Raw genomic sequence first — 26,285 nt, 5'->3', positions numbered from 1 at the left:
ATGAATGTATCAGCTTCTCCACCAGAATTTTAGAAATCCTCCTCAGTCACATGATATGATCTCAAAGTTATTTAAAGAATGCTATCAAAAACTTATACCCTTGTATCTAGCATAGTTCTTTTTCATGGATCTCTAAGATAGTCCTTTTTTTTAATCACCAAAGCCAAGAAGTCTGGATTTTGGATGAATGATAATGCTTTTAGGGAGGTAATAAAACAAAAATTGTTAGAGAATAACAAAAGACTTAAAATGACTGTGGTTAAAGGTCTGATGGAAGTTACATAAGTGCAATTGACAATGAAATTTGGTTGTTTCTGTGACGACAATACTTTAAATAGTAACAGGATTTATGACTGATAACATTGTTTACTAATATTAGGCAAAAGAACACCAGGGCATTTCATGCACAGCATGTGCACTGACAAATTTCTAGAAATATTATACGACTTTTGAAATATTTGTATTAATATAATGCAGGAAAGACTATAATGTAGGCAAGGTTTAAAAGTCTTTTTATTTGACAATAAAATTTGTTATATAATGTAAGTAATTTAGCATATCAACTGATCTCAAGTTGCTTTGGTTTTTTTTTTTCATAATTTTTGGTTTTTTGGTTATGCTTGAGTTGAACCCAGGGGCATTTTACCACTGAGTTACTTCCTCAGCCCTTTTCACTTTTTGTTTTGTTGACCAAGCTGGGCTTGAACTTGCCATCCTCCTGCCTCACACTTCTGAACTTAAATATGCAAGTTCACTAGGTCTGGGACTTTTAAGCGATAGTAAACAGAAGTCAAAACATACTCCAGTAAAAAAAAAAATCAATCCTTGATTAGGTCAGTGCTCCCATACGACTTGAAAGGATATATTGCCCACTTTGTTACCTTTTTAGAAATTTTGAATAATTTTTCTTAAAATGATTTTCCCTTATCAGAGCAAACAAGTGATATTTGTTCACCAAATGAACTAGGACAAAGTGTGAATGATATAATGATACATCCTGGGGAAGGAAGCACAGGTATGAATGTCCATGGGTGCGGAGCACCATCTTTAAGAAACAGCCAAGCCAGGAACTGTGGGCATACCTGTAGTCTCGGCTACTTAGAAGCCATCAGAGTTCAAGGTCATTCTGGACAACAAAGTAAAACCCTGTGAAAGAAAAGAAAAGAGAAAGAAAGAAAAGAAAAGAAAATTCTCACTTTATTTTTCCTCATTGTAACTTCTCAACCTATATGTAACTCTAAATTTGGACAGGCCTCTGAAAAAACATAATCAAGCTATCAAGGTGCACTGGCCCACTTTCTTCCTCCAGGTAGGATTCATGTGAGCACTGTTCTCACAGGGCATGTGTTCAGCTGGTGGCTGCTTTACAATTCTCATTCTATGTGGAGCTGAAGTTCCCTACTCCATCTACCTTTGCATGTCAAGAGAATATTAAAAGATAAAATTACAATAAATCTAGTTTTATGAATCTGGATTGGCTTTTATTTTCATTTCTAGAATTTGGCAGTCCTCCTAACCAGAATGGGTTCAGAGGAACTCTGCAGCTGCAATGTGCAAAATGGAGAGTGAGGTACAGAAAATGAAATGAGGTAAAGAAACTGCTCCATGGATTACAAATTGAGTCTGCTTTGTTTGAACAGTTAGCTGCATGTGCTTGATCAAAGTTTGGCTGCTGTGACTGGCTGAGACTTAACTATTTGTTACAAAAGTTTACTCCTGCTTAAGTTTACTTATGCACTAAATTAAGTTGCAGTTGGGTAAGTGAGGGCTTATATGGAAGCTTCCTCAGGCCAATTTTAGTTTGATTTAACAAGGGAATGTTAACTTCTTCTGTACTTCAGAGGAATTCCTCTGAAGTCGGAAAGACTAATGCTGATATTTTGGGATAGAACTCTTTAAAGGGATTGTGGTTTGGATCTTAAATGTCCCCCCAAAGCCACATGTCAGAGACTTGTTCACCAGCCTGTGGCACTATTGGAGATGGTGGAATCTTTAGGAGGCGGGGCATAGGGAAAGGAAGTTAGGCCACTTGTGTATCCTGGAAGGGGATATTGGAACCCCAGTTCCTTACCCCTATCTTTTTTGTTTGCAACCATCAGGTAAGCAGCTTCGCTTCACTATGCACTCCCCACCATTATGTTCTGCCTTGCCATAGGCCAAGAAATAATTGAACCAACTAAATATTGAAACCATAAGCCAAAATAAACTTTTCCTCTTTTTAAGTTGGTTTTCTCAGGTATTTTGTTACAGAAATGGAAATCTGACTATAAAGGATGTGAACAACTTCTGTAGCCCCTTACATCCCCAGGACCCAGCTAAAGATGAGCCCTTTCCTGTAATGGTGAGAATAATCAGTGGGCTTCTCCCTTTTTCTCATTGGATGTGTGTACTTCACTATCTCTGTGACAAAAGCACAATGGTGGGCTCCAAGCCAACTAATAGGCACAGGAATTTCAGTCAAAGGTCTTTGGAGAATGAGAAATGAAGATGGCTAATGAGGATGGCTCAGGGGGTCATATTCGGCAGGGAGGTTGATTAATCCACTTTTCTGCCTCTGAACAGTGCAGAACAAAACTCATCTTCCCTTCGTGACTCTCTCTTCTTTTGTATATCAACCCACATGACAGGTTAGCATCCTTTGTGAGGAGAACTCAGTATAAGTACCCATGAAAATTTGCCAAGGACCAAGGTAACTCTGTCCCTGAACTCTGGAGACAGAATTGTAGTTGAAAAGAAAATACAGTTACATAAAAACACTTGGAGCTGGTGTGGTAGCACACAACTGTAATCCCAACCACTGAAGGAGGGGGACTACAAGTTTGAGGTCAGCCTGGTGTAAGGATGGCCTTAGGCCTTAGCCTAAGCAACTCCATTTTAAAATAAACCTGCAGTCTCACTAGAAAAGCTATAGAGCTCTTCAATATGTCAATCAGGCATAGCCTGATAAAAGCAAGTCACTTTCCACAACCCTGGTAAGAGTCAGGGTGAAGTCACATGTCATTTGTCATAACCTGATACTCAGAAAAGTATCAGGGCAGAAACCACCAGACCATATACCTTCTTTAAGATGTAAGTTGTCACTAAGAAACCTGGTAGCAGCTAATAGGGACCCAAAGGGCACGCAGAAGCTTCCAAAATTTAATATAAATATTGGAGGAAATGAACAGACATTCAAGCCACCTGATACTGATGCACATAGGCCAGAGAACCTGATGAGGACCTGGACTGACATTCCAACTCTTATCATCTGCCTGATCCCCTGTATTATCCTCTGCACTCTCAAACTCTGCAGCAGCCTCTTGACCCTGGTGAGAAGGGCAACTTCTTACAACTGTGTCCTCAGGCAGCCACAGCTCCACCCTAGAAGAAGCCTCTATCTGTTCCTGACCTGGTCGCTGTGGTCTGAGTGAGTGTGCATCTGATGGACTTAAGATCTAAGACTTAAGACTTTAAATCTAGCACTTACAATTAGCATGCAGAGGGAATGTCTGTAATAGGTCTGTCATGATTAAGTGTGATTGCAGTGCTTAGAGTTGAGTTGATTATGTCTAATGCAATGCCCAGCAGTAAGGATTGTCATTCCTTGATTAAGAACCTATAGAGAGCTGGGGATGTGGCTCAAATGGTAGTGCGCTTGCCTGGCATGCTCGGGGCACTGGGTTCGATCCTCAGCACCACATAAAAAAATAAAATAAAGATGTTGTGTCCACCGAAAACTAAAAAATAAATATTAAAAAATTCTCTCTCTCACTCTTTAAAAAAAACCTATACAGTGAAATTGTATTAAGTGATTTGAGTGAATAAAACATTGAAAAGGGCAGAAGCATGTGGACATTCTTTATCTCTCCCCTCGACTGCAGATGTCACACTTTTGCCCATCGAGACACCTGGGCAACTTAACAAGACCCTGTCTCAAAATTTAAAAATATAAAAAGGGTCGAGAATATAGCCCAGTAGTAAGGCACTTGCCTGACATGCATGAGGCCTTAGGTTCAACCCCAGTATCACAAAACAAAAAATAAATAAATAAATAAACAAAAAGGCACTTGCAAATGTGTCTCAGTAGACATTAATCCATGTTTTAACCCTAAGGGAAAAAACTGAGGCGTGAGAAGGCACTCAGCATATAGAGAAGCTGAGTTTACCCCCAAAGACATGGGAAGAAGAAATCTTGAGCAGAATCTTGGGGGAAGAGTGGGGATTGGCAGAGAGAACAGATAGACAAGCTGACACATGCATAGGCAGGGGAATGGACCTGATAGCCTTGTGTCCTTGGCTGGTGAAGAGATTAGGAGCCAAGAATACAAAGAGAGAAGGTTGGAAAAGCAAGGATGCAGATTGAGAGGTGAAAATAGAAGTGAGACAGATGACTGGATGGAATCTGCAGATGAGGGAAAACATTTTTATAAACTCAAGAGAGGAGTCGATTCCTCACCCCAAGCCTGCCTTTGTGTTCAGTTTTGTTTTTTTCTTTTCTTTTCTTTTCTTTTCTTTCTTTCTTTCTTTCTTTCTTCCTGTGTGTTTTGCTGGAACCTAGAACATCATGCATGCTAGGGAAGTGTTTTACCACTGAGCTACATCCTGCTTATAGTACTTTATCTTATATATTCCCTGGAAAAGGAGAAGGATTCATAGATCTTCTTATGATTTTGGTGTTTTTGTATTCCCTCTCCTCTGGTACCCCATGCTGTGTGTGAGAGTAGCTTTTGTGTAGGGGAAGGGGATTCTCCCACATCCCCCACCCCCAGAATTTCCTCAGACAACCCCATGGTAGAGACTGGTATATACCAGGGAGAACTGACCTAAATTACCTGATGCAGAGACTGTGTAATGGGGTGGGTTCTCCACTGTCCAAGGACAAGTATGGACTCTTCCCACCCCTTCCTACTTACAATTCACCAGGATTCCTGTGCTCAGCCTCCTTTTTGCATATAGGTCTTTCTGTGTTTCCTGAAGCCTTGGAATGAAGGTACTTATATGCAGCTTGTAGGATGGAAAACAGTGGGGAACATAGATCCTGCCGGACCATGCACCCTGATATGCAGGCAGTGGTAGCTGGTAGGTGGCATCTCCCTCCCATGTCTTAGCAGGACTGGCTCTGGGAGTCAAAGTAGAAAACTTTGCCTCTTTCTCTCTCTGCTATTTCTGCTGTGACAATCTTACCTCTCCCTAGGAAGCATGGAAAATCCAGAGGAATAGCAATGAAAAATTTTTAATTAAAGTTTCTCAATAGCCCCTTTCTATAAGGGTGATTCCACTTTAGGTCCTTTGAAGTTCCAAGCAATTTCTGGCTGCCCATCGAACAATGTTCTACTCTGCTGTGTGGCATCCAAGGACCTCTGAAATTTGGTCCCATCTACTTTTGTTCAACCTTGCTTTTCACTTTCAAATTTCATAAAATTTAACCAGCAAGGTTTTTCTCCCCACACACATGAACCAGCAAGGTTTTTCTCCACACACACACACACTAGTCACCTCCTTTCACTCACAGTGTCTTTGCCTGCCCCCCCTCCTCTTTTTCCTATTGCTTTTCAGATCTTCCTCTTTATTCAGTAGCCACTTAAAGTTTAATCTGTCCCTGAGCACTCTTTTGTCTCGCCAATTGGCCTCTTTTCTGCTCTGAGCACATCTTTGTGTAAGTATAAGTTCCAATTTCCAGCCTTACCAGCTTGTGGAAAACATATGATACCTTCAAGTCTGTACTGCATTGCTTACTGGTTTTTGCCTAAACCTAGTCACCCAGATCCCTGGCCTGTGCACAGGCCTGTCTCCAAACACTGAGTATTTCTGGAAGCTCCTTCCTTGTTGAGCTGCCCTGTGCCCAGCTCTGTCCTGTCCTTAGAGAGGATGGTGGCTACAGCTTGGTCCTCTGCTCTTCTTTCCCACTAATAACAAAGTTTCTTAGGGCAAGATGGAGTGCAGGGAGTAGTACTTACTTCTTTTTTGAGCTTTGCTCTCTAGGTAAATCCTAATTCAAAGCGCCAGTCTATTCTAAATTGTATGTGAACAGCTCTTGCAAATTTTGCTGGTGGCAAAACTTCCAGGTTATTTATCTACTGATTTTTTCCTGGAGAGGATGGTATGGTGGTGTCAGTACAAGTTGAACACTAGCACCTTCCCAACCTTTTGTGAATATTGCAATCTAGTCTCATTGCTTTCACTGTGACTGTAAGAAGAGAGAGGCTGGCCAGGGATGCACCCTTCCTGCCTGAAACCCAGCTCAAACTGCTAGAGATCCCATGCAACCAGTTGGAAAATTCTTTCCCTGCTCTGAGCCACTGCAACTTGCAGTCTGTTCTACAAAGTTCTCAGATACCTTTACCCTGCTTCTAAGACCCTTGGGGGCGGGAGACATTTTCCATGGGAATTTTAATTTGCGATTTTCCTCACAGAGACAGGATATGACAGAGACTTCCTCGTTTTGTTCTATCTATCTTGATTTTTATAGCCAAGAGCAGAGCCAACAGCACATGTCCTAAGGTGGGAGGTGGGTGAATAATTCTGTCACAAATGAGCTGTCCCCCTGAACTCAGCTGTCAGTCTCTATCTAAAAAGGACTAAGACACTTCACAACAATTGTCTCACTTTGCAGAGGAACGTGAGATTGCTGGGACTTAGCCATTTTGGACGCTTTGCTGCTACCTGAAAGGTATGTGGTTGACTTTCAACACCTGTCTAAACCTCCACCTTTCAGAAATGAAGAGCAGAAAACTATGGTGGAAGGTTCTGGTGCTGGGAAGAGCATACCATGGTGGGTATCCTCTTAGCTGTGCCTGTAGGCAGGATGGGAGTTTCAAGTGTGGCTAAGGGGTGCCCATTCAGGCAGGCCCCCCTGAGAAGGCAGGGTTTTGATACATCCCATTTCCCCCAGAAGAAAAGGATTTGAAACCTCATTGAGGCCCCCTTATTGAGGTGATCCATTTCCCTTAAAAAGGGTGGAAATCCTTTTGTGGGTCTATTGAAATCAAACCAGTCAGGCCAGTGAGCAATTACTGGTGGCGGCTGAGGGCAAAACATCCCACTGGGTGCTTGAGGGAGAAGGTGGGAGAATAGACACGGCTTAGGACATGGGGATAAGAGGAAGGCAGAATGCACACCCGTAAAACAATTTGCAAAAGCAGCAAAGCAAAACATAAGTAATATAAAGAAAGACTCAAGTGCTAAGGGACTGCAAGTCAAGAGATCACAGGATTTTGTTTAGGAACTGGAAATTCAGGAGGAAAGAATAGGCATAGGGCTGGGCTGGGGGAAAGGAAAGAGGGAGAAGGAAAAAGAGAGAAGAAAGAGAAAGGGGGAAGGAGAGAAATGGACTCCCCCTGGGTGGAGGGTGGCAGTATTTCAGTGTGCACGAGATCTTATTACTCTTTGTGTCTTCAGAAGGAAATGTCCCACAGGTTCCCAAGAGAACAGGGGAAATGGACCCCACAAACATGGCAGAGCCCAGTCTGAGGCCCCCTTTTTGGCCATCCTTCTTCTCACTGTGTTCTTCCAGCATGTTCAGCCTCTTATTCCTTCCCCTCATCAAAACCTCTTCACCAGAACCAGAATCTAAAATTCATTTGACTGTGCCTTATAGTATGTGTATTTCAATAAGGACCAGAGTTTTTAAACTGGAGAGTAAGGTTAGAAAGGGCAAACTTCAGGCAGCCAAGTGGGGAAGAGGTACTACTGTTTTGGACCCCTCTGAAGTCACTGACTCTTCCCTTCAGGAAATTGCCAAACATTTCCTCCAATTAAAATCTTTCAAGGTAATGTCCTTTAGTATTTAATAATAGGACTGGCACCTATGCCTCCTGCCTAAGCAGATGCTGTTGACACTGTTAAGGAGGCTCTGGCTTAAGCTGTTTTATTTGGCAGTGGGATTTTTAAATTTGTATTCATTTATTTTCACTTGCTTGGTTTTGTGGCTGACACCTTGTGACCCAGTCTCTTCTTTGGAACATTTGTGAGATAGCTGATCTGAATAAAAGTTTGGGTAGTTCCTTACAGCAATAATGGTCTTGGGTTGCAGGAGTGGCTGAGGGTGACCTGACACACAACACAACTGGCAAGGAATCTGTGTGGACAGAAGCACAGAGTAAGGCTCTGGAACCAGACAGCTCCGGTGAAGGAAACCTTACTACACTACTCACTACCAGTGTGTGCAGGGGCAAGTCCCTTAGCCACTCAGTTCTTATCTGTAATTTAGACTTATTAATAATAGTAGTAATAATATTCGTGGTACAGGTGAATGCTTGATAGATAATAAGTATCAGTTTTTATTACTGTGGGCTCATGCACGTGCTTGTGTGCTTATATGTGTTTACAACGGCCTCTCCTGTAGCCTCAGTGATGAGAAGCACATGAGTATATCACAACAGAGAACTGCAATCCTCTAACAATGCCACAGTTCTGGAGCACACTGCCCGAATCTCTTGCCCCGTTGGGAAATGGCAGCATCCCCCTGTCTAGGGTAATTAGAGCAGGTGCTCATTCTGAGAGGCCATCCTGCTCCCAGCTCTTATTACTATCACCTCCTCATGGGAGGATGGATGTTACCACCTAATACATGTCATGACTAATTTCTCAGAATCTGGCTCATACAAATGGGTCTCTAAACATAGTCTGAGCTCCTCTTCTTTTAGAAGGCATTAGCTTGCTCACTGATATGCTCCTCATGGCTCTGTCCCCATGCAGCTCTAATCTATATCTAGAGCCCCAAAGAAAAGATAGAGGCACAAAAGGGAAGAAAGGAGAATAAAGAAGAGGATGAGGAAATGCAAAGCCAGTGTGGACTCTACTGCTTCACTCCTCATTTCCAGGCCTGTCACAGAGACTTTCCTGCCATCTGCTACAAAAGGCAAGAGATCAGACTGTCCTGCCGGAGCTTTGACCCCGCCTAAGGCCTCAGTTTGTGATAATTATTGTGTAAAAAATTATTCCAATAATTACTGGCTATTAAAACAGCCTGGCCCCTTCCAGAGGGGATGCTGATGTCTCCCTTCGAGGAATCTGAGGCATAAAAATGAAGCCATGCTGACTTGTCCCCCTGCTTTTTCCTACCACGTTTGAGCTCTGGGACCACCATTACCTGGCCCACTCACTTCTCAGGCCATTGCTTCTTCCTCCCATTGTATTCCTGTCAGCGTTGAGTCCTTCCCAGCTCAGTGTGTGCAGGGGCAAGTCCCTTAGCTACTCGGTTCTTATCTGTAATTTAGACTTATTAGTAATAGTAGTAATAATACTCTTTGACTGCTCTTCTGTTGCATGACCCAGTGGACTTTAAATTCCTCCATCAACACCTTGCCTGTGGTATTGCTGACAGTGTGGCTGAGGCACTAAAGCCGCAGGATGCTGGAAGCACATACCATGCCAAAAGTCTGCAGAAGGAAAACCAAATAGTGAGGAATATGAAGGCAGAAGGCAGAGGAGGGAACTGAGGAGAACTGGAAAGTGAAAACTCACTGTAGACTCTCCCCCTCTGAGGGTGAAAAGAGAGAGAGGAGTGAAAAGAGAGAGAGGCAGTCTCTGGAAGAGATGGAAGTGGTTTCTCCCATTGTTCAAGCAAAGATTGAGGTTCATCCAGTGACAAAAACTGCCTAAGATCCTACAACTAAATGAAGGAGAAATATGGAGAGGCTTGTATGAATTCAAAGATGCTCATCGGCCATCAGACTCTGAGATGCTACTATAGGCCCAAGGGGACACTAGAGTTAAAGGGGTCAGCCCTTGTCTGAGCTGGGATTGGTTCTCCTGGACCAGAGGTGGAAGAAGGGATGTCTAGATGGAATGACTCCATCACTGAGGCCTCAAAGATTCTACAAACACAGGAACAGTGGCCAGTTGACCCCCTGGAAGCACCACCTGAGATCTCAGGTCTGGACAGACATTTCCCAGAATGTTACTAGAGTTGGCAGGCAGCCACCAGGAGCATACTTCATTTTGAAAAAAAAAAAAAAAAGAGTAGAACTATGTTTTTTCCTCTGTTTTGTGGACCTGATGTTCTAGGACAAATAGAAGTGAAAACAAGCTTGGGCTTGTGGTGGTAAGGAAAGGAGAATAAAAGAATCAGATTCTTCAGAGATTTCCCTTTGTTTGGGGAACTCCACTAACTCCAGAGGAGGGTGGTGCTGAGCCCCCACACAATGTATGGCTCTATTCCTGGATCTGAACAATATTAGCTCAGGAGCTGCTTCCTCTGGGATGCTCAGGCCTGTCCTCTTGAAGCTGTGTAAGGTAGAGCAAGGCCAATGATGCTATTAACAATGTTGCTTGGTAAAAATAGAAGCAGATCTCACATCCGGTCCTGGTTTAAAAAAAGTCAGGTACTGGCACATTTGTAAGAAACTCAAGAATTGTATTTGACAATAATAATAATAATAATAATAATAATAATAATAGAAGCAACAACAGATCACAGGCCTTATGGGCCAAGTCAAGCTGTCATGTGTCACCCCTTTGTCTCTCTCCAGGTGGCCCTTACTGCTAATGGAGGATTTCCCAGTATCCGTGGATTTTTTGAAGCAAGTACCTCTGCCCAGCAATCTCTTCTTCCTCACCTACCTTCTCCTTTTCCTTCAGCATGAGGAGGTAAATTCAGGTAATGCTTCTGACCTGCTTCACCCTGTAGCTCATCCAACCAGGACATGAGCACCTCAGCTCTGCCTACCCCTTGTGCCAAGTGCTTCCAGGGCTGAGATCTTATAAAACAGGACCAGTCATTGCCACTTGCTAAAATACAAAGAGATTCCCATCCCAGTTTTTAAAGAGCCGCTTCCCCTGGGCACCATTCAGCCACTTCATGCCTCTCCACCATTTTGCCAGCCCCTAGGACCCCTCTTACACTTCCTAGGACCCTGAAGTTGGGCATGCAAAAAACAAGGCAGGAAGGTGCTAGGAAACTCTTCTTGATCTGTGTTTATGCTTAACCAGTTAGTAAATATTTTTAACTCCATCACTTGCCGAGCTTTTGAAGAACAGGGAAAATTTCTCCCAATTCTACCATCTCACAAAAGAAGCAATCAGCCAGGTGCAGTGGTACACATTTGAATCCCAGTGGCTCAGGAGGCAGGAGAATCAAAAGTTCAAAGCCAGTTTCAGAAACTTAGTGAGGTCCTGTCTCATAATAAAACATTAAAAAAGGGCTCAAGGTGTGGCTTGGTGGTTAAGCATTCTGGATTTGATCTCTGGTGAAGAAGAAGGAGAAGGAGAAGAAGAAAGAAAGTGCAAATTAATTATGCAAATGAAATTTCCTAATATCTTTGTCTGGGAACCAGGGTCAGATCCTTAAGCAGCTCATGATCAATGGAGCAGAATGTATGTGACATAAACAACTGCAAGAAAACCATGTCCAAAGACTTTGGGGTGACAGCTAAGCACAACTAAGAGCAATTCTCTTTCCCCAAGAAGCAAGGAGAGGCACAGAGAGGAGGTACTGTTTGTGCAGTGCCACTCAGGGTGTACATTCTCCAGGAAAATGAAGATGGAGGGTAAACTGAGGCAGGGAAGAGAACCAAACATTGAATGTTTGGTGAGATAGTTAGGAGACCCTGGAGAAGAAAGCTGCCAGGTTGGTGCTGGCGATTCACTCAGGAGGCAACAAGAATCTCAAATTACAGAAAGAAAGATGTATCCATAGTCTATGGGCAAAGTGAAGGATGGAAAGGAATCAAGAGTGATTGGACTTTGGACAGAGGTTTTAACTGAACTTGGAAAGAAGGAAATATATGAGTTTGGGGGAGCAGAGTGACCACATGAAGACACCATGGAGGAAGAGAATGATCAAATGAAAGATCATGATAAATTAAGTCTCAACAGCAAAATTTGGGTGATCTTCCCCCTGGACCTTCTTCTTCCCTCTATCCCTGAAGGTTCTGGCCTTCCCAAATTGCTTTTGATTTTCTATTCCTCTTGGGTTGAAACAGGCCAAGTCTTCTCCCAGTTTGGGGGCGGGGCTGTATTTTTTCTAATGACATCCCTATTTCCTACCTATTCCTCCCCATCCCATGCTGCCAACTTCTAACCACAATAGTGACTCTGTGCTTGTCTATTTAGTTCTGTGTATAAATGGAATATTGTGGAGATGATCCCTCCCTGGGCCACCTGGTTCCCCTCCCTATTCTCTTGGTATGACCATTCATGGAAGCAGGACCAGTAAGGGACCTTCGATTAAAAAAAACAAAAGACAACAATAAAAAGGCTTATTAATGCGGGGGGGAAAAAAACCACACAAAACACATGCTCCTTGATGGTAATTCCTGAGAGACTTACAAAAGGAAAAGTTGAGACTTTTGATAAATATTCACTGACGACTTCTGAGAAAGTTTGTGAAATACTTAACATCAGTACAAAAAAAATAATAAATTGTATCTTAAAGAGGCATTAAAAAGACAAAGGAGGAAGAATTATGGCAATTGCAATTATCCCTTGTACTTCTGTGATGAGGGTCAATATTGAAATAATGAAAAAAGGAAAAAGAACTACTTATTGAAAGGTAAGTACACACTAAAGTTTTGGAAAACTGTTATAATAGATTTGCGAGTCTATGTGGAGGACCCAAGCATGAACTTAGGGCCTATGTATGTTACTGGCCTATGTATGTTACTACCTAAAATAAATGCCATATAACAGAGAAACACTGTTAAGACAGACAACAAAACATGAGTTCAGTAATAAATATGCTGAGCTTCTGATAATACCACAACATTACAGTTCTTTAGAATTTTAGATTCATTACATTATCTGCTTATCTATGTTTGTAGATATATTTAATAATTCTAGTTAATATGATAGAAACAAATTTCAATTTAAAAGTGGATGTTTTATTTCTGAAGTTGGAATTATTTGGTGGTAATAGACACATTCTTTTGAATAGGAAAGTATATATTTAAATTATTTTATTATGAAAAATTTTATGTATGATAGATTAAGTGGCATTTGTCGTTGGAGGGATACAATTTCTGAGAAGAAAAAGAGAACTATTAAAGAAGGATTCTTCAGCAGCCAGTTCATGGGGAAGTTTTCTGCCATACAATGACTAAAGAACTCATATTAAAGGTCTTCTATTCATTATCAATTGTTTTAATGTGTTTTTCCTAAAACCAATTGCCTTGCTTTGTTAGATTCTGTCAAATTATGAGTTTTCCTATACTGTAGACTTTCTAGAGTTTGTCAATGACAGTAATAGGAAAAGACATTTTCAAAATTATTAATAATAGTTACATGGAGAAATATTCATAAGTACCAGAAAATATTTGTTCCTCTTCCCCAGAGTTAATTCTGAGTCCAATACTACATAGGGAATATAGCCTTAGGATAAAGAGTCTTCTACGACCAAAAAATTGTGTATTCATATATTCTTCATATTCTGTTACTCAAAAAGTTAATTTTCCATGTATTCAAGCTATATGACTCATGGCATCTATATCTCCATATGCATGTATTTAATAAACTCATATGTAAGACTTATTCTGAAAATAAAATGGGTAGTCTTTATGAAAATCCATGGATCAGGAAGCCCTCATAGGTTATTTTAAATATTTTTGTTTTTAGAAGAGCTATATGTGCATGGTATATTTTTAATTGTAAAAGCTGACAAATGGAAATAAGTAAATAGTCCTATTATGCAGAAATTACCACCACAACAATTTGGTGTCTCTCCTTTTCAATCTTTTTTTCTGAACAGTTATGTAAATATTAATTTTCTACCCAAGATCGTAGAATAGTTTTCATATTGGTTTTGAAACTTTCTTTTTCTTAGCCTAGCATTGCATTTCACTTAATTCCCTGGCCAGATTTACATATTCCCCCAGATAACATCTATACCTGGTTGGTTCAAACCTATAAACAGTCCAGCACCACACATTGTCTCTGGTTGTCATGTTCCTTATGTGATTTAGCCTGTGCACTCATTTTTTTTCCATATCAGTTACTTGTTCAATAAACCGGATGGATTTTCTTCATAGAGGGTCTCATCTTTATCATTTGAATAGTCTATTACAGATTTCTAAACTGCAAAGTGATATAATTATATTTGAAGATTGATTTGGGTCATTACTCTGGCTTGTCATCCTAGAGGAGGTCAAGGTGATAGGCCCTGGGGAATCCATACTGGCCATTGTCGGGGAAGAGGTGGATTTCCCGTGCCAATTGTCACCACTCCTGGACGCTGAAGACATGGAGATCCACTGGTTCCAGAGCCAGCCCTCGGATGTAGTGCACCTGTACAAGGGGCGGCAGGAGCTCTTCGACAGACAGATGGCGCAGTTCCAAAACAGGACCAAACTCGTCACGACGGAGATCAGCTCTGGCAAAGTCGTCTTGCTGCTCCGCAGCGTCGTTCCATCAGACGAGGGCCTGTATGGATGCAGCTTTCTCTCCAACAACTTCTCTGGTGAAGCCATCTGGGAGCTGGAGGTAGCAGGTTCGTGCTGTGGCCAAGCACCAGCAGGGACAGAGGAGAAAATGATCAATTTAGATAGGGCGGCTTTGCTCAAGTAAATATACTATCAGTGAAAATTCCTAATTTGTTGGAGGGGGTGATTTTTTTTTAAACAAAGGATAGGTCCATTTGCAAATGGACAAGAGAAGCAAACAGTTTCTCTCTCTCTCTCTCTCTCTCTCTCTCTCTCTCTCTCTCTCTCTCTCTCACACACACACACACACACACACACACACACAACAGTGATCCTTAACATATGAAAAGGTTATCATTTTTACTTTAAATGAGAGAAAGGTAAATTAAAGTTATATAAAGATGTAATCTTTTAATCTTACAAGGTGACAAAAATTCAAAAGTTTGACCACACATTCTTGGTGGAGCTTTTGGGGGGCAGGGCTTCTGCTGTTTTGTTAGTGGAATTCAAAGTCCAGGAGCTTGAGGACGGAGGAATTTGGCAATAAATAACAGGACTTCCTGTACATCTGTTCTTAGACACTGCAGTCCCACCTCCAGGAGTTTAACCTAAAGATATATCACCAACACTCTCAATATGAAAAGGGCATTCATTTATGCTAATCTTTGTAGTAATTTTTGTAATTGCAAAATAGTGGAAAATGCCTAAATGTCCACACATAGAAGATGAGCATGGTTCACACACAATGTAATGATACACACTCTGTTGCTAGAAAAAAATGAGGATCTCTATGAATGAGTGTGGAGGAATTTCTTGGATGTATTAAGAGAAAAAAATCAAAATGATAAGAAAGTTGGATAATGTGTGGTTTTGTGTATAGGAAAAGAAGAAGGAGGAACATTGCAAAAGGAAACAAAGGAAGAGGCTAGGGATACAGCTCTGGAGTAGAGCACTTGCCAAGCATGTGCAAGGCCCTGGGTTCAATGCTAACACTACAAGATGAGTGACTGCAGGGTGGTGTGGGGTGGTGTGATGGTGGTTCTGTTTCTACAAGAATAGGGCTAACAAGAATAGCACATATAACACAAGCATTTGCGCTTTAGAGAATCAAGACAGAGGACAACCTATTGGAATTTGGGGTAGAAAAATTCTTTATTCTAGAAGGACTGTTCCTTGAATAACACAACTAAGGCTTTCTCCATTCCAAATGTCCTTCAAGGTATTACTGTCCCCACATGCCACTGCCAATCTAGACTGTAATTTGCAATCCATGGAGGATGGGATGATTGCTACAAAAGCCCACACACATTAAAAACAGTCTCTGCTCCTGGTGTCTTATGGAGATTGCAACTGTTGCATGAACGTCCCACACAACTACTGGGAAGGTGCCTGACTGATCATTCTCACTCCTTCTGCCTCTCCCAGGGCTGGGCTCAGATCCACATATCTACATTGAAGGCTTTAAGGAAGGAGGCATTCAGATGAGATGCACCTCCAATGGCTGGTACCCCAAACCCAAAGTTCAGTGGAGAGATCACCAGGGACAGTGCCTGCCACTGGAGTCTGAAGTCATTACCCAAGATGTCAAGGGCCTGTTCAATCTGGAAACATCTGTAGTTGTCCAAGGTGAAGCCCATCGCAACATGTCCTGCTCCATCCAGAGCCCTCTGCTGATCCAGAAGAAAGAGTTTGTGGTCCAGATAGCAGGTCAGTAGGTGCTGGCTCATCCTTCTCTTCCTAATCATCATGTTCTCTATGTCAGTTGACCCACAGGACACATTGATACTGAGAACACAATGGTACTGAGGCCTGGCTGAGAATGCACTAGCATGTCTGTGTTCAATCCCCAGCACCAGGGTGGGGGATAGATTTTTTGTTTTATATTTAATCACAGGGTTTTTTTTAAGATAAAGATGTTTTCAAAAAGACCTGTGAGATAAAAGCATCCTTTTTAAATAAATTCAATAGACACAAATTATTAAATTGCCATAAGAGTTTCTAAAGGATTGCTCTTCACTTTTGCATTCATCTCTTTTTTTAAGTGTTTTAAAATTTTTTTATTGTACATGATTATAATACATTTTTAAGTAATACTAAAGCAAGTAGTTTAAAATAGGTCTTTCTCGTATCCTGAATGCCAAGAAAGCAGTTTCCCCCAAGAGGTTACAAATATTTTATAATCTTCTTAAAAATTTTATTTATGTAAGTATGTATATGCATATAATGTATATTTTCCTGTTAATAATTTTGCCATCCTAGATAATACAGCATTAAAATATTTAATTACAATTTACAGTATTTCTAGAAACAATTGTGTGCATACACTTAATAGTAATCAATATTTGCATTAAAATGTCATCATTGATTCATTCATTGACTTTTTAAAAATATCTTTTTTATTTATTTTTATGTGGTGCTGAGGATCATTCATTGACTTTTTGATGAAAGTTGAATCATCTCTTGATCATCTGGCCATGGTTACATAAGTTATTAGTTATACAAGTGACATCTACAGTCACTGTGACTCTTGGCCACATCCTTCATGGGGGCAGATCTTCCTGGGGAGCCTGGGGAGCTGACAGTCAGCAGGTTACCAACTTTTTTAGCAATTCTTCCAAAGGTATGATGACAACAGATGTAAGAGGCAATTGTTTGCAACTAGGCAGAGAGACTATTTGTGAATTTGACAGAGAACCAGGTTTCAGATATAAGCATAAAACACCTTGAATTCTCAATTCCTCCAGATGAAAGGCAAGAGTAAGAAGTGGTGGAAGGTCACAGCTGTGGTCATAGAAGTTCTAAGCAGGAGCAGAAGGGACAGGCATACCAGTGCATCACTCTCGCTGGCTCTCATCTCTTTTTTTTTTTTGTACTGGGGATTGCACCCAGGGGTACTTAAACACTAAATCATATCCCCAGACTTTTTATTTTTTATTTTGTGACAGGGTCTCACTAAGTTGCTTAGGGCCTGGCTAAATTGCTGAGACTGGCTTTAAACTTGAGAACCTGCTGCCTCAGCCTCCCTAGCCAAGATTACAGGACTCCACCACCATGCCTGCCCAGTGCATCTCTTTTCACTTCAATGTGCAGCACTTTCTCATTCGGGTGGACAAGTTCAAGTCCAACACCTTTTCACCTGAACCGAGAGATGCCAGGGTGGCTCCTATCACACCCATTTTAACTTGACTCTAGGGTGGCCAGAATGTGTAACCAGTCAACTGAAGACCACTGTGAAGATTTTCCAGCCCACAAGGTCCTAATTATTTGTCTCTCTCAGTAGTAGCCTAAATCAAGACAATCTGTGCGGGGTGTTTTCCAGATGTATTTCTTCCCGGAACTTCCCCTTGGAAGAGTGCTTTCTTAGGGACCCTGGTGGCACTGCCGCTACTCCTGGCCCTCCTCGCGATGCTGGCGTTGTACTACTTGCACAAGCAACAGCAGTCTCAAGGTATGAGGCAGGCCAGAGAACTACCCTCCTACAGCTGGCTTGGCCTAGGAGGAAAGTGCTAGCAGCAGCGTCCAAGGACCCACGGGCAGGAAGGGGACCCAGGGTGGCTTACAGAGGCACCATCCTATTCAGGCAGAAACAGGACCTGGAAACAGGCAGAGGAGGGCACATATTAAGGCTTCTCTCTTTCTTCCCTTCAGAAAAGCTAAAGAAACAGACAAAGAAGGAACAAGGTAAGCTGCCCCAGAGGCGCTCTGTGTCCAACATCCCTGACCAACAGAGGGCGCTGGGTCAAAAGGCAAGGACCCCAGATTAGGGCGGAGGGTGGAGTTAGGAGCAGGGCTGAGTTAGGTTAGGTGGGACAGAGGTTTGTTTTTACTCTTACCTACCCCAGAGCCAAATTGCTTCTGGCCCAGAGTCCCCTCCTAGATGCAGGGGGACAAGTCTGTGCACTCTATGGAGAATGAAGCCTCACCATTCATAGATCTGTCTTATGGAACTCATTCCTCAACTTGAAAATTTTCCCTCCTTTCGTTTCTTCTGCAGGAAAACTGACTGCACAGCTGAGTAAGTTCAGGTTGCTTCACCGACAGTGCTGGCTGCCAGGGGACATCTAGAATGGAAGGAGGAGTTCAGTGTTTTTCATCTGCCTTTGGGGAGAGATAGATGGCACCAATCTTATTCTAAATCCTTACTTCTGCACCTCTTCTCTTCCAAACAGGCTGAAAGGACAGGCTGCCTGTGGGTGCTAAGCTGCCATTAAAGTAAATAGGATGAGGCATCAGAATCTGCAGATGGGTGGCCTTTTATAGGGCAATGCAGAGGCAAGGGTGGGGTTAAGGTTGGCAGTAGTTTAAGACTAAGGAACCTCTTCCCAGTGACATGTTTTGGGAAGGTGGTTCCATTCATCTGAAGATTGATATTTTTTGTGTTCTGCTTTCAGAGAAGCTTCAAACAGAGCTTGGTAAGTGATCCCTATTGATATTATTCCTTGCTGTCCACATTTTTGTAAGTGGTGATTGTCTCATCTCCCAACCAGAGGTATAATGCCTAGACTGGAATAATGCTGGCTGTGTGGGTGGCAGGAGAAAGAGGAAAAAGGCAGAGAGAGGGAAAGTTGTGTACAAACTCTAATGTGATCAGGGAAGCTGTGGTGTCCTGATATTCTAATTCCATTTCCCTCTGCTGTTTTAGACTGGAGAAGGACTGAAGGTCAGGCTGGTAAGTGAAGATCATTTCTCTCCCACAGTTTTCAATGTGTTCCCCAATTTATATCCCAATTAAACCCATCATAAGTTGAAAATACTGCAAGTAAAAAATGCACTTAATATGCCTAACCTGCCTAACTCATAGCTTAGCAATACAGCATTCTGTAAAGTACCAGTAATGGCTATAGCTACCCAGCATCTGAGGAGAGTATGGTAACAGGTATTGTCACTAGCCTGGGAAAAGGTCAACATTCCTTTACCTGGGAAGCATTCATTCCTTTACCTGGGAAGCATATACTATATTATAAAAGGATACTTTGCCAGAAACAGTAATGTAAGAAACTTTCAGTATTAGTGATATTACCTGTCACTATAGGTCATACAATCCATTTTTAAAGCACTTGGTATTTGGTTTTATTGTTCCTGTTTGCCTTCTCCCTAGGGTTCAGTCCTCCCTGGGGCTATCCTTTCCCTCCATGCAGTGCCCCTAACTGAGAGCCTTCCTCAATCCCTGCCCCCCACCTGACCCTGGGGAGTCTTGTGTGCATTGCTGTGAATTATATTGATACTCACTTGGTGATATGCCCTGTTTTGGCTAAATTCAAATCTGGAATTGTGGGGCAATCTAGCTGCCTTAAGGGCAGTAACCCACCCCCAGGGAGGCTGGGGAGAAAGGTTAGATTTTATATTCAGGTTTTTTTGTGTATTTTTGGGTTTTTTAAAAATTGTTTTTGGCAGGGTTTATGCTCAACCCATGTTCTATTTCAGTGCCAATAAAATTTAGGAAGACTTCAAAAAAAAAAAAAAGAAAAGGTCAAAATAAAAAATTTGAAGTATGGTTTCTACTAAATGTGTATGACTTTTGCTTCATTGTAAAGTCCAAAAATCATAAGTCAAGCCACCATAAATCAGGGACTTACATCATAAATCTACTTTGCAGAATCTTGATCACTCACTCTGATTAACCTACGATGATTCATTCTGTTTTCATTCCATAATCTCATGTCACTTGTTAGAAGTTATACTCAAATTTTACTTTCATATTTATTTTTATATTGTTATAGGACCTTAATATATTGGAAACCATTGGTTCCAACCCTAGTAGCTTATGACATTACCTACACTCCCGGTGCCCACCTGCAAAGACTGCCTTGTGGGTCTAGAGTGGGCATGTTACCATGTATTTATTTCTCTCCATACCTCCCAATTCCACCCCCCCCATTACTCAAACAGTATGTCTTTATTTTATATGTAATCTTACAAATGTTTCTTATTTATTTGTTTGTTCTAATTTGTTATACATGATAGCAGAATGTATTACAGTTCATAATACACAAATGGAACACAATTTTTTATTTCCCTGGTTGTACACAAAATAGAGTCACACCATTTGTGTCTTCATACATGTACCTAGGGTAATGATGTCTGTCTCATTCCACCATCTTTCCTACCCCCATGCCCCCTCCCTTCCCCTCCCTCCCCTTTGCCCTATCCAAAGTTATGAATGTTTCTATTTGCCATATGCATTTTAGTTATATAAGTGGCATCTATAGTCTTATTCAGAAGAACTCCAAATAGCCACCCCCCTTTAAAGGTTCCATTACCTCTCAGTAGTTCCAAGCTGAGGACCAAGCCTTTAACACATGGTTTTTGGGAAACATTTCAAATCCATACTATAGTAATATGTGTTATATGTAGGTTTTTAATCCTAGAATCCACCATTTTCTGGGTGTTAGGTGAGAATACAGTGATTCTTCTGTATATACAGTTTTTCCAGTGCCATCTAGTACACTATCCATAATTTCCCCACTGATGTGAGGTATCATCTTTAGTGCATATTCCACTGACATGTCTAGATGGGACTGTATATTGGACCACTTATCACATCATTCTTTTTATTGCTATGGCTTTCTTTATGCTAGGGATTTGGCCCCAGGGCCTTAAACATGCTAGATAAGCACTTTACCACTGAGCTACATCCACAGCCCTTTTTAAAAAAATTTATCAGAATCTCACTAAATTGCTCAGGCTTGCCTGGAGCTTCTGATTCTTCCTACCTCAGTTTCCTGACTAGCTGGGATTACAAGTACCACTGTGCCAGGCTACTGCTATGGCTATTATAGCAACTGAAAGTACAATTTCTCCTTTCCCCTTTTTACTTTCTTTTTAACTTTTTTTTAAAAAAAATTTATTAGAGCTCTATAGTAGTTGGGTTCATCCTGACAAACTCATACATGCATAGAATTTGAGTTCAGTTTTCTACTTCCTGTTTAAAGTTAATGGGCCTTTTAAAATATAAATTATAGATAAATTTATGAAGTTCCTAAAAATATCCAAAAATTTATTTGCTTGGGATTTCTTTGAACAATATTTTATAGACTTGAGTTATTCTACCCAACAGGTTTGTGTTTTTAAAGTTCTACTAGTTATACAAAACCCGATATAATGTTTGGAACACTGAAAATGTTGTCTATTGATTTTAGTCAAATCTTTGTTGCAAAACAGAAATCTACTTAGTATGGCTCACATTAAGAAAGGAGGTCTAAGTGGTATACACTTGTAATCCCAGCAATTCAGGAGGCTAAAGCAAGAGGATAGTGAGTTCAAAGTCAGCCTCAGCAACTTAGCGGGGCTCTAAGCAACTTAGTGAGACCGTGTGTCAAAATTTAAAAAATAAAAATAAAAATAAAGGGTCTTGGGATGTAGCTCAGTAGTAAATCCCCAGTACCAAAAGAAAGAAAAAAGAAAAAAAAGGTCTACTGAGGAAAGACAGGTGTTTAGAGAATGTTTTAGGACAGGAACCATGCTGAACTTTTCAGGTCAGAGTTTAAAGATTCATCCATCGCTGAAGACATCCAGACTGCTTGTACTGGGTCTTTTTCCAGCACAACTTCAGCCTGCACACAGCTTTGGTACAACCACAGCCCCCAACCCAACCCCAAATTCCAAGGAAAATATCATGGTGGACCCAGACATGTCTGGAGCCAAACCAGCTGTGGGGGTGAGGTTATTTGATTCATGGGCACCCCTCATGCATTTTGAGCCTCCCTCAAGATTCCCCAGTTATTAACTCAGCTCTTTCCCTTCTGTTTGGTTTCAGAGTGGAGAGCAGCACAACAATATGCAGGTGAGCTGAAAAACTGACTTGGTTTGGCTGAATATTAAATAGAAAAGACGAAAGATCTGAGATTAGAGGAAGGGTCTTTTCAGGAGCCAAATACAGAACCAGAACACAGAAACATACAGGCACATTTGTACACATATAATGTGACACACTGGCACTATGCATGCACAAACATGCTCCCCCACACGCATAGCTTTCTAGGTTTTACTAGGTTCATTTCCTAATGGGTTATAGGCTGTTTCTTGGAACTATTGGCAGAAGAACACAGAGTATTAAAGGAATCTCTCAGATCATCTCATAAAAGATATTTGGGTTCCCATACATCCAATAGGTAAGTTTTGGAGGGTGGATGTTGGAGGGCAGATCACTGGACTAGACTATATCTCAGAGGTTCCCTTCAGTTTTAAAATTCTGGAATTCTAAAACTAAAGCCTGGAGCTCACATGATGATCTCAAGGTCACAAAGGTTGGTGCACCAGCTGGGAACAGAACTAGACAATAGCTCCTTCCCCTTTACCAGGACTTGGCTCCATCCTCATGAACCTACCTCATTTGCTGTCACTTCTCTCCACAGCACGAATTATAGAATTTAGGAAGCTTACAGTTCAGGAAAGGAAGGAAGGAAGGGAGGAAGGGAGCAAGGAAGGAAAACTGCAATACTCAGGAGCAATTTGCAATGCCACTTTGGGAGCCAGGCAAAGAGTTGGGTGGGTGGGGGGTGGGGGTTGCCAGCATGGGATGGGGTGATGATTCCACTTATTGTTCTACCAGGAGAAACTAGATTTGCCTATGGGGGAGGGAACAGAAGGGTCCAAGAACCATCCTCAGCTGGCACTAACCCTGTGCTTTTGAGCAGTGGACGTGACCTTGGATGCAACCACAGCGCACCCCAGCCTGGAGGTTTCTAAGGATGCCAAAAGCGTTTCTTCTCGCCCAGCGGTACCGATCCTTGCAGATGGTTGTCCGCAAAGGTTCACTGAGCAAACATGCGTCCTGAGCCGGGAGCGCTTCTCCACAGGCCGCCACTACTGGGAAGTCCACGTGGGCCGAAGGAGCCGCTGGTTCCTGGGCGCCTGTCTGGCAACTGTGCAACGCTCAGGACCCGCGCGCCTGAGCCCGGCTGGTGGCTACTGGGTGATGGGGCTGTGGAACAGCTGCGAGTACTTCGTCCTGGACCCACACCGTGTAGCGCTCACTCTGCGCGTGCCTCCGCGGCGCGTGGGCATCTTCCTGGACTGTGAGGCGGGAAAGCTGTCCTTCTTTAACGTGTCGGATGGCTCCCACATCTTCACCTTCACAGACACCTTCTCAGGGGCTCTCTGCGCATATTTCAGGCCCAGGGCCCACGATGGTGGAGAACACCCTGATCCACTAACCATCTGCTCTTGGCCGGCTAGAGGGACGTGCATCCCAGAAGAGAACGACTTGGACTGCCTGTTACAGCCTTATGATCCCTTGGATACCGACTTAGGTCTGTGGTGAGACTCTCGCCCGGTTGCAAGACCAGGCCTGGGAAGCTTCCTGGGAATGCAGGTTACTCCTTTGCTCTCTGGCTTCCTCTATAGCCAACAAATATGCACCGACTAAAATGTGAGCAAAGCCTAAAGGCTCAGAGCAGCGGAGGGGGAACAAGAGGTAGGAGTACATTTGCCTATGCAGATGTGTGTATATAGTTTTCTTTAAGAGGCACTTTCAAAGATTATTTGCATATAAGATTCAGCTAATGAGTAAAAATATAATCGATGACACATGGGAACCAGAGTACTCAATGCGGGAGATGGGAAAGGAATTGTAATGGGGGAACTGGGATGAGGTATTGTGGGACTAGATTAGAAGTATTGATTATTTCATATAATTGGCACATACTTTTTGTATAAATTTGCTAGCTCTACAAAAATTTATCAGTAATGACACCTCATAAGTAATAAGTTCACCTATGGCTCAGATCCTAGCTTTAAATACTATTTACGACTAAAATAAATTTGGAGAAATGGCTGATTCCAAGGGTGGGTAGAGGAAGTACAAAAGCCTGTACCATCTTGGTGTACAAAGTAAATAAAAAGAAAAGGAAAAAAAAAAACGGTGCTCAGAAACTGATGGGCAGGAAGAACAAGTTCAAGAGTTCTATTGTACAAAATAATGACTATGGTTATTAGCAGTGTATTGTATGCTTAAAAATCACTGAGTAAATTTTAAATGTTTTCAATTACAACAAAAAATGTATGTGAGGTAATTAATTAGCTTGATTTATCCATTCCACAATGATTATGTGTGTGTGTGTGTGTGTGTGTGTAGCTTGCCATTCCACAGCCCGTCTGTGAAGCACACAGAACTTTATATAGATATGTATGTGTGTACATATACATATAAAACACCATAAATATATAACTTTTATTTGTCAATTAAATAAATATTGAAAAATAAAGAAAAGCCCGTGCATAAAGCAAAAGTACATAGGTGCCAGCTTGGAGGGGCTTCCCTGACCAATTATAGAACAATTTGAACATCAAAATAAATAACAGTGTATTATAGTGCATTGAATGAGACCATGTAGACACTTAATTTCTTTTTGTTTTTTAAGAAAAACAGGATTTTTTTTTTTTTTTTTTTTTTTGGTATCGGGGATTGAACTCCAGGGGCATTCAACCACTGAGCCATATCCCCAGCCCTATTTTGTTTTTTTATTTAGAGACAGGATCTCACTGATTTGCTAGGTGCCTTGTGCCTTGGCCTCTCAAGCCACTGGGATTATAGGCATTCACCACTGCACACCACTAGGAAGTTTGTTTTTTTTTTTTTAAAGAGTTGGAATTTAGCTGAAAGAGGTAAAAGGAGAGAGAGGACCCTAAACAGTTCACAACACCATGGAAATAATTAAGGTAGATAAAAATCACCAGTGAATCCTAAAACTGTGGGGTAAAAGCTTTTGGAGAACAATGTATTTTCTGTCTTAAAATAGTAAATTTGCACAACTTTTATAAATTTAAAGGGAATGGTTACCTTTGTGATGGTAATCTGACAGACTAAGCAAGTGGTTAAATTTAGCATAAAAAGGCATTAATTTGACAACTAAGGAAAATGAAATAACAACTTTAAATTACTAAGTGAATATTAATTTTCTGAGTGAGACATTTGTGCTATGGTTATTCAGAAGACTTCTTGTTTTTATCAAATATGCTGAAGCTTTTAGAGATAAATCACAATAACTGCAACTGACTCAAGTGACTAAGTGGGAAGATACACACAGACACACACAGAGATATAAAGAAAAAGATAAAACAAATATGACAAAATAACACTTAGTCAATCTAGGCAAATAGTGTACAGATGTTTGTTGCACTACTCATGCAGCTTTGCTGTAGGTTTGAAATTTTTCAGATTAAAACAGTTGGCAGTGGCAGGGTGGAGAGAAGGAAGGATAAACCTAAAAGTTAAGTGATTTTCTTTGGATAAGAAAATGGTGATTGTTAGGTTTTATTTTTTTTTAATTTCTTCTCTATTTTTAAAATATATATGAATTTAGTTCTTATAATGGGTTAAAGAATTAAGCATAAGACCTGAAACTGTAATATTTCTAGAATAAAACAGAGGAATTGCTCCATGACGTTGGTTTGAGCAAAGACTACTTATATATAGGCCAAAAACACAGGGAACAATAATAAATATAAACAAAGGCATTGCATCAAAGAAGCTTCAGCACAGCAAAATAAACAACAGGATGAAGAAACAATACATGGATTGAGCAAAAATATTTGCAAACTATGTGTTAGGGGATGAATATTCAAAATATATAATAGACTTGAACAACTTAATAGCAACAAAATAAATAACGATCCAAAAATGGCCAAAGAACTGGGAATGTAGATCCATGGTAGATACTTGCCTAGCATGCGTGAGTAATAAAGCCCTATGTTCAATTCCCAGAGACACTTCCAGCAAAAAAGCAAAGAAATTAAAGACATTTCTTCAAACAAGACATACAAACATAAATGGCCAACAGACACATTAAAAAAAATGTTCATCATCACTAATCACCAGGGCAATGCAAATTAAGACCACAATAAGATGTTTCACACTGTTAAAATGTCTATTATCAAAAAAAAAAAAGGAAGATAATTAGGGCATGACGGTATGCTTGTAACCCCATTGAGTTGGGAGGCTGAGGCAGAAGG

General features: G+C 41.2%; 1 protein-coding gene and 1 long non-coding RNA gene across 5 annotated transcripts; both read left to right on the top strand.

The window, feature by feature from the left end:
- The first annotated feature begins 6,447 nt into the window (after positions 1 to 6,447).
- Positions 6,448 to 24,325, top strand: Btnl9 (butyrophilin like 9). 4 transcript variants are annotated; one of them, XM_048786747.1, is made up of 12 exons: positions 6,448 to 6,649; positions 8,012 to 8,104; positions 10,452 to 10,579; positions 14,054 to 14,401; positions 15,759 to 16,040; positions 17,653 to 17,781; positions 17,982 to 18,014; positions 18,328 to 18,348; positions 18,725 to 18,745; positions 18,976 to 19,002; positions 22,090 to 22,116; positions 22,970 to 24,325. In XM_048786747.1, the coding sequence occupies exons 3-12, from the start codon at positions 10,468 to 10,470 to the stop codon at positions 23,593 to 23,595; spliced, it is 1,626 nt and encodes a 541-aa protein (XP_048642704.1). In that variant the 5' UTR covers positions 6,448 to 6,649; positions 8,012 to 8,104; positions 10,452 to 10,467; the 3' UTR covers positions 23,596 to 24,325. The 4 variants fall into 4 exon arrangements, with proteins under 4 accessions (XP_048642704.1, XP_048642713.1, XP_048642708.1 ...); XM_015507248.2 differs by lacking the exon at positions 8,012 to 8,104 and having other exon boundaries at positions 6,449 to 6,649; XM_048786756.1 differs by lacking the exons at positions 8,012 to 8,104; positions 10,452 to 10,579.
- Positions 19,009 to 19,834, top strand: LOC125611610. The gene is made up of 2 exons (XR_007341821.1): positions 19,009 to 19,233; positions 19,803 to 19,834. It is a non-coding gene; the product is annotated as an uncharacterized LOC125611610 (long non-coding RNA).
- Positions 24,326 to 26,285: the final 1,960 nt, after the last annotated feature.

Source organism: Marmota marmota, unplaced genomic scaffold (genome assembly GCF_001458135.2).
Source record: "Marmota marmota marmota unplaced genomic scaffold, marMar, whole genome shotgun sequence".
NCBI lineage: Eukaryota > Metazoa > Chordata > Mammalia > Rodentia > Sciuridae > Marmota > Marmota marmota.
Note: the sequence above shows the minus strand (reverse complement) of the source record. Positions and strands in the feature narration are given on the sequence as shown.

Bases quoted from the DNA above. Each gene is read 5' to 3' on its own strand.
- Btnl9 (XM_048786747.1), top strand. From the start codon at position 10,468: ATGGAGGATTTCCCAGTATCCGTGGATTTTTTGAAGCAAGTACCTCTG. The intron at 14,402-15,758 runs GTTCGTGCTGTG...TGCCTCTCCCAG, and splicing joins CTGGGAGCTGGAGGTAGCAG to GGCTGGGCTCAGATCCACAT. The intron at 18,015-18,327 runs GTAAGCTGCCCC...TTTCTTCTGCAG, and splicing joins ACAGACAAAGAAGGAACAAG to GAAAACTGACTGCACAGCTG.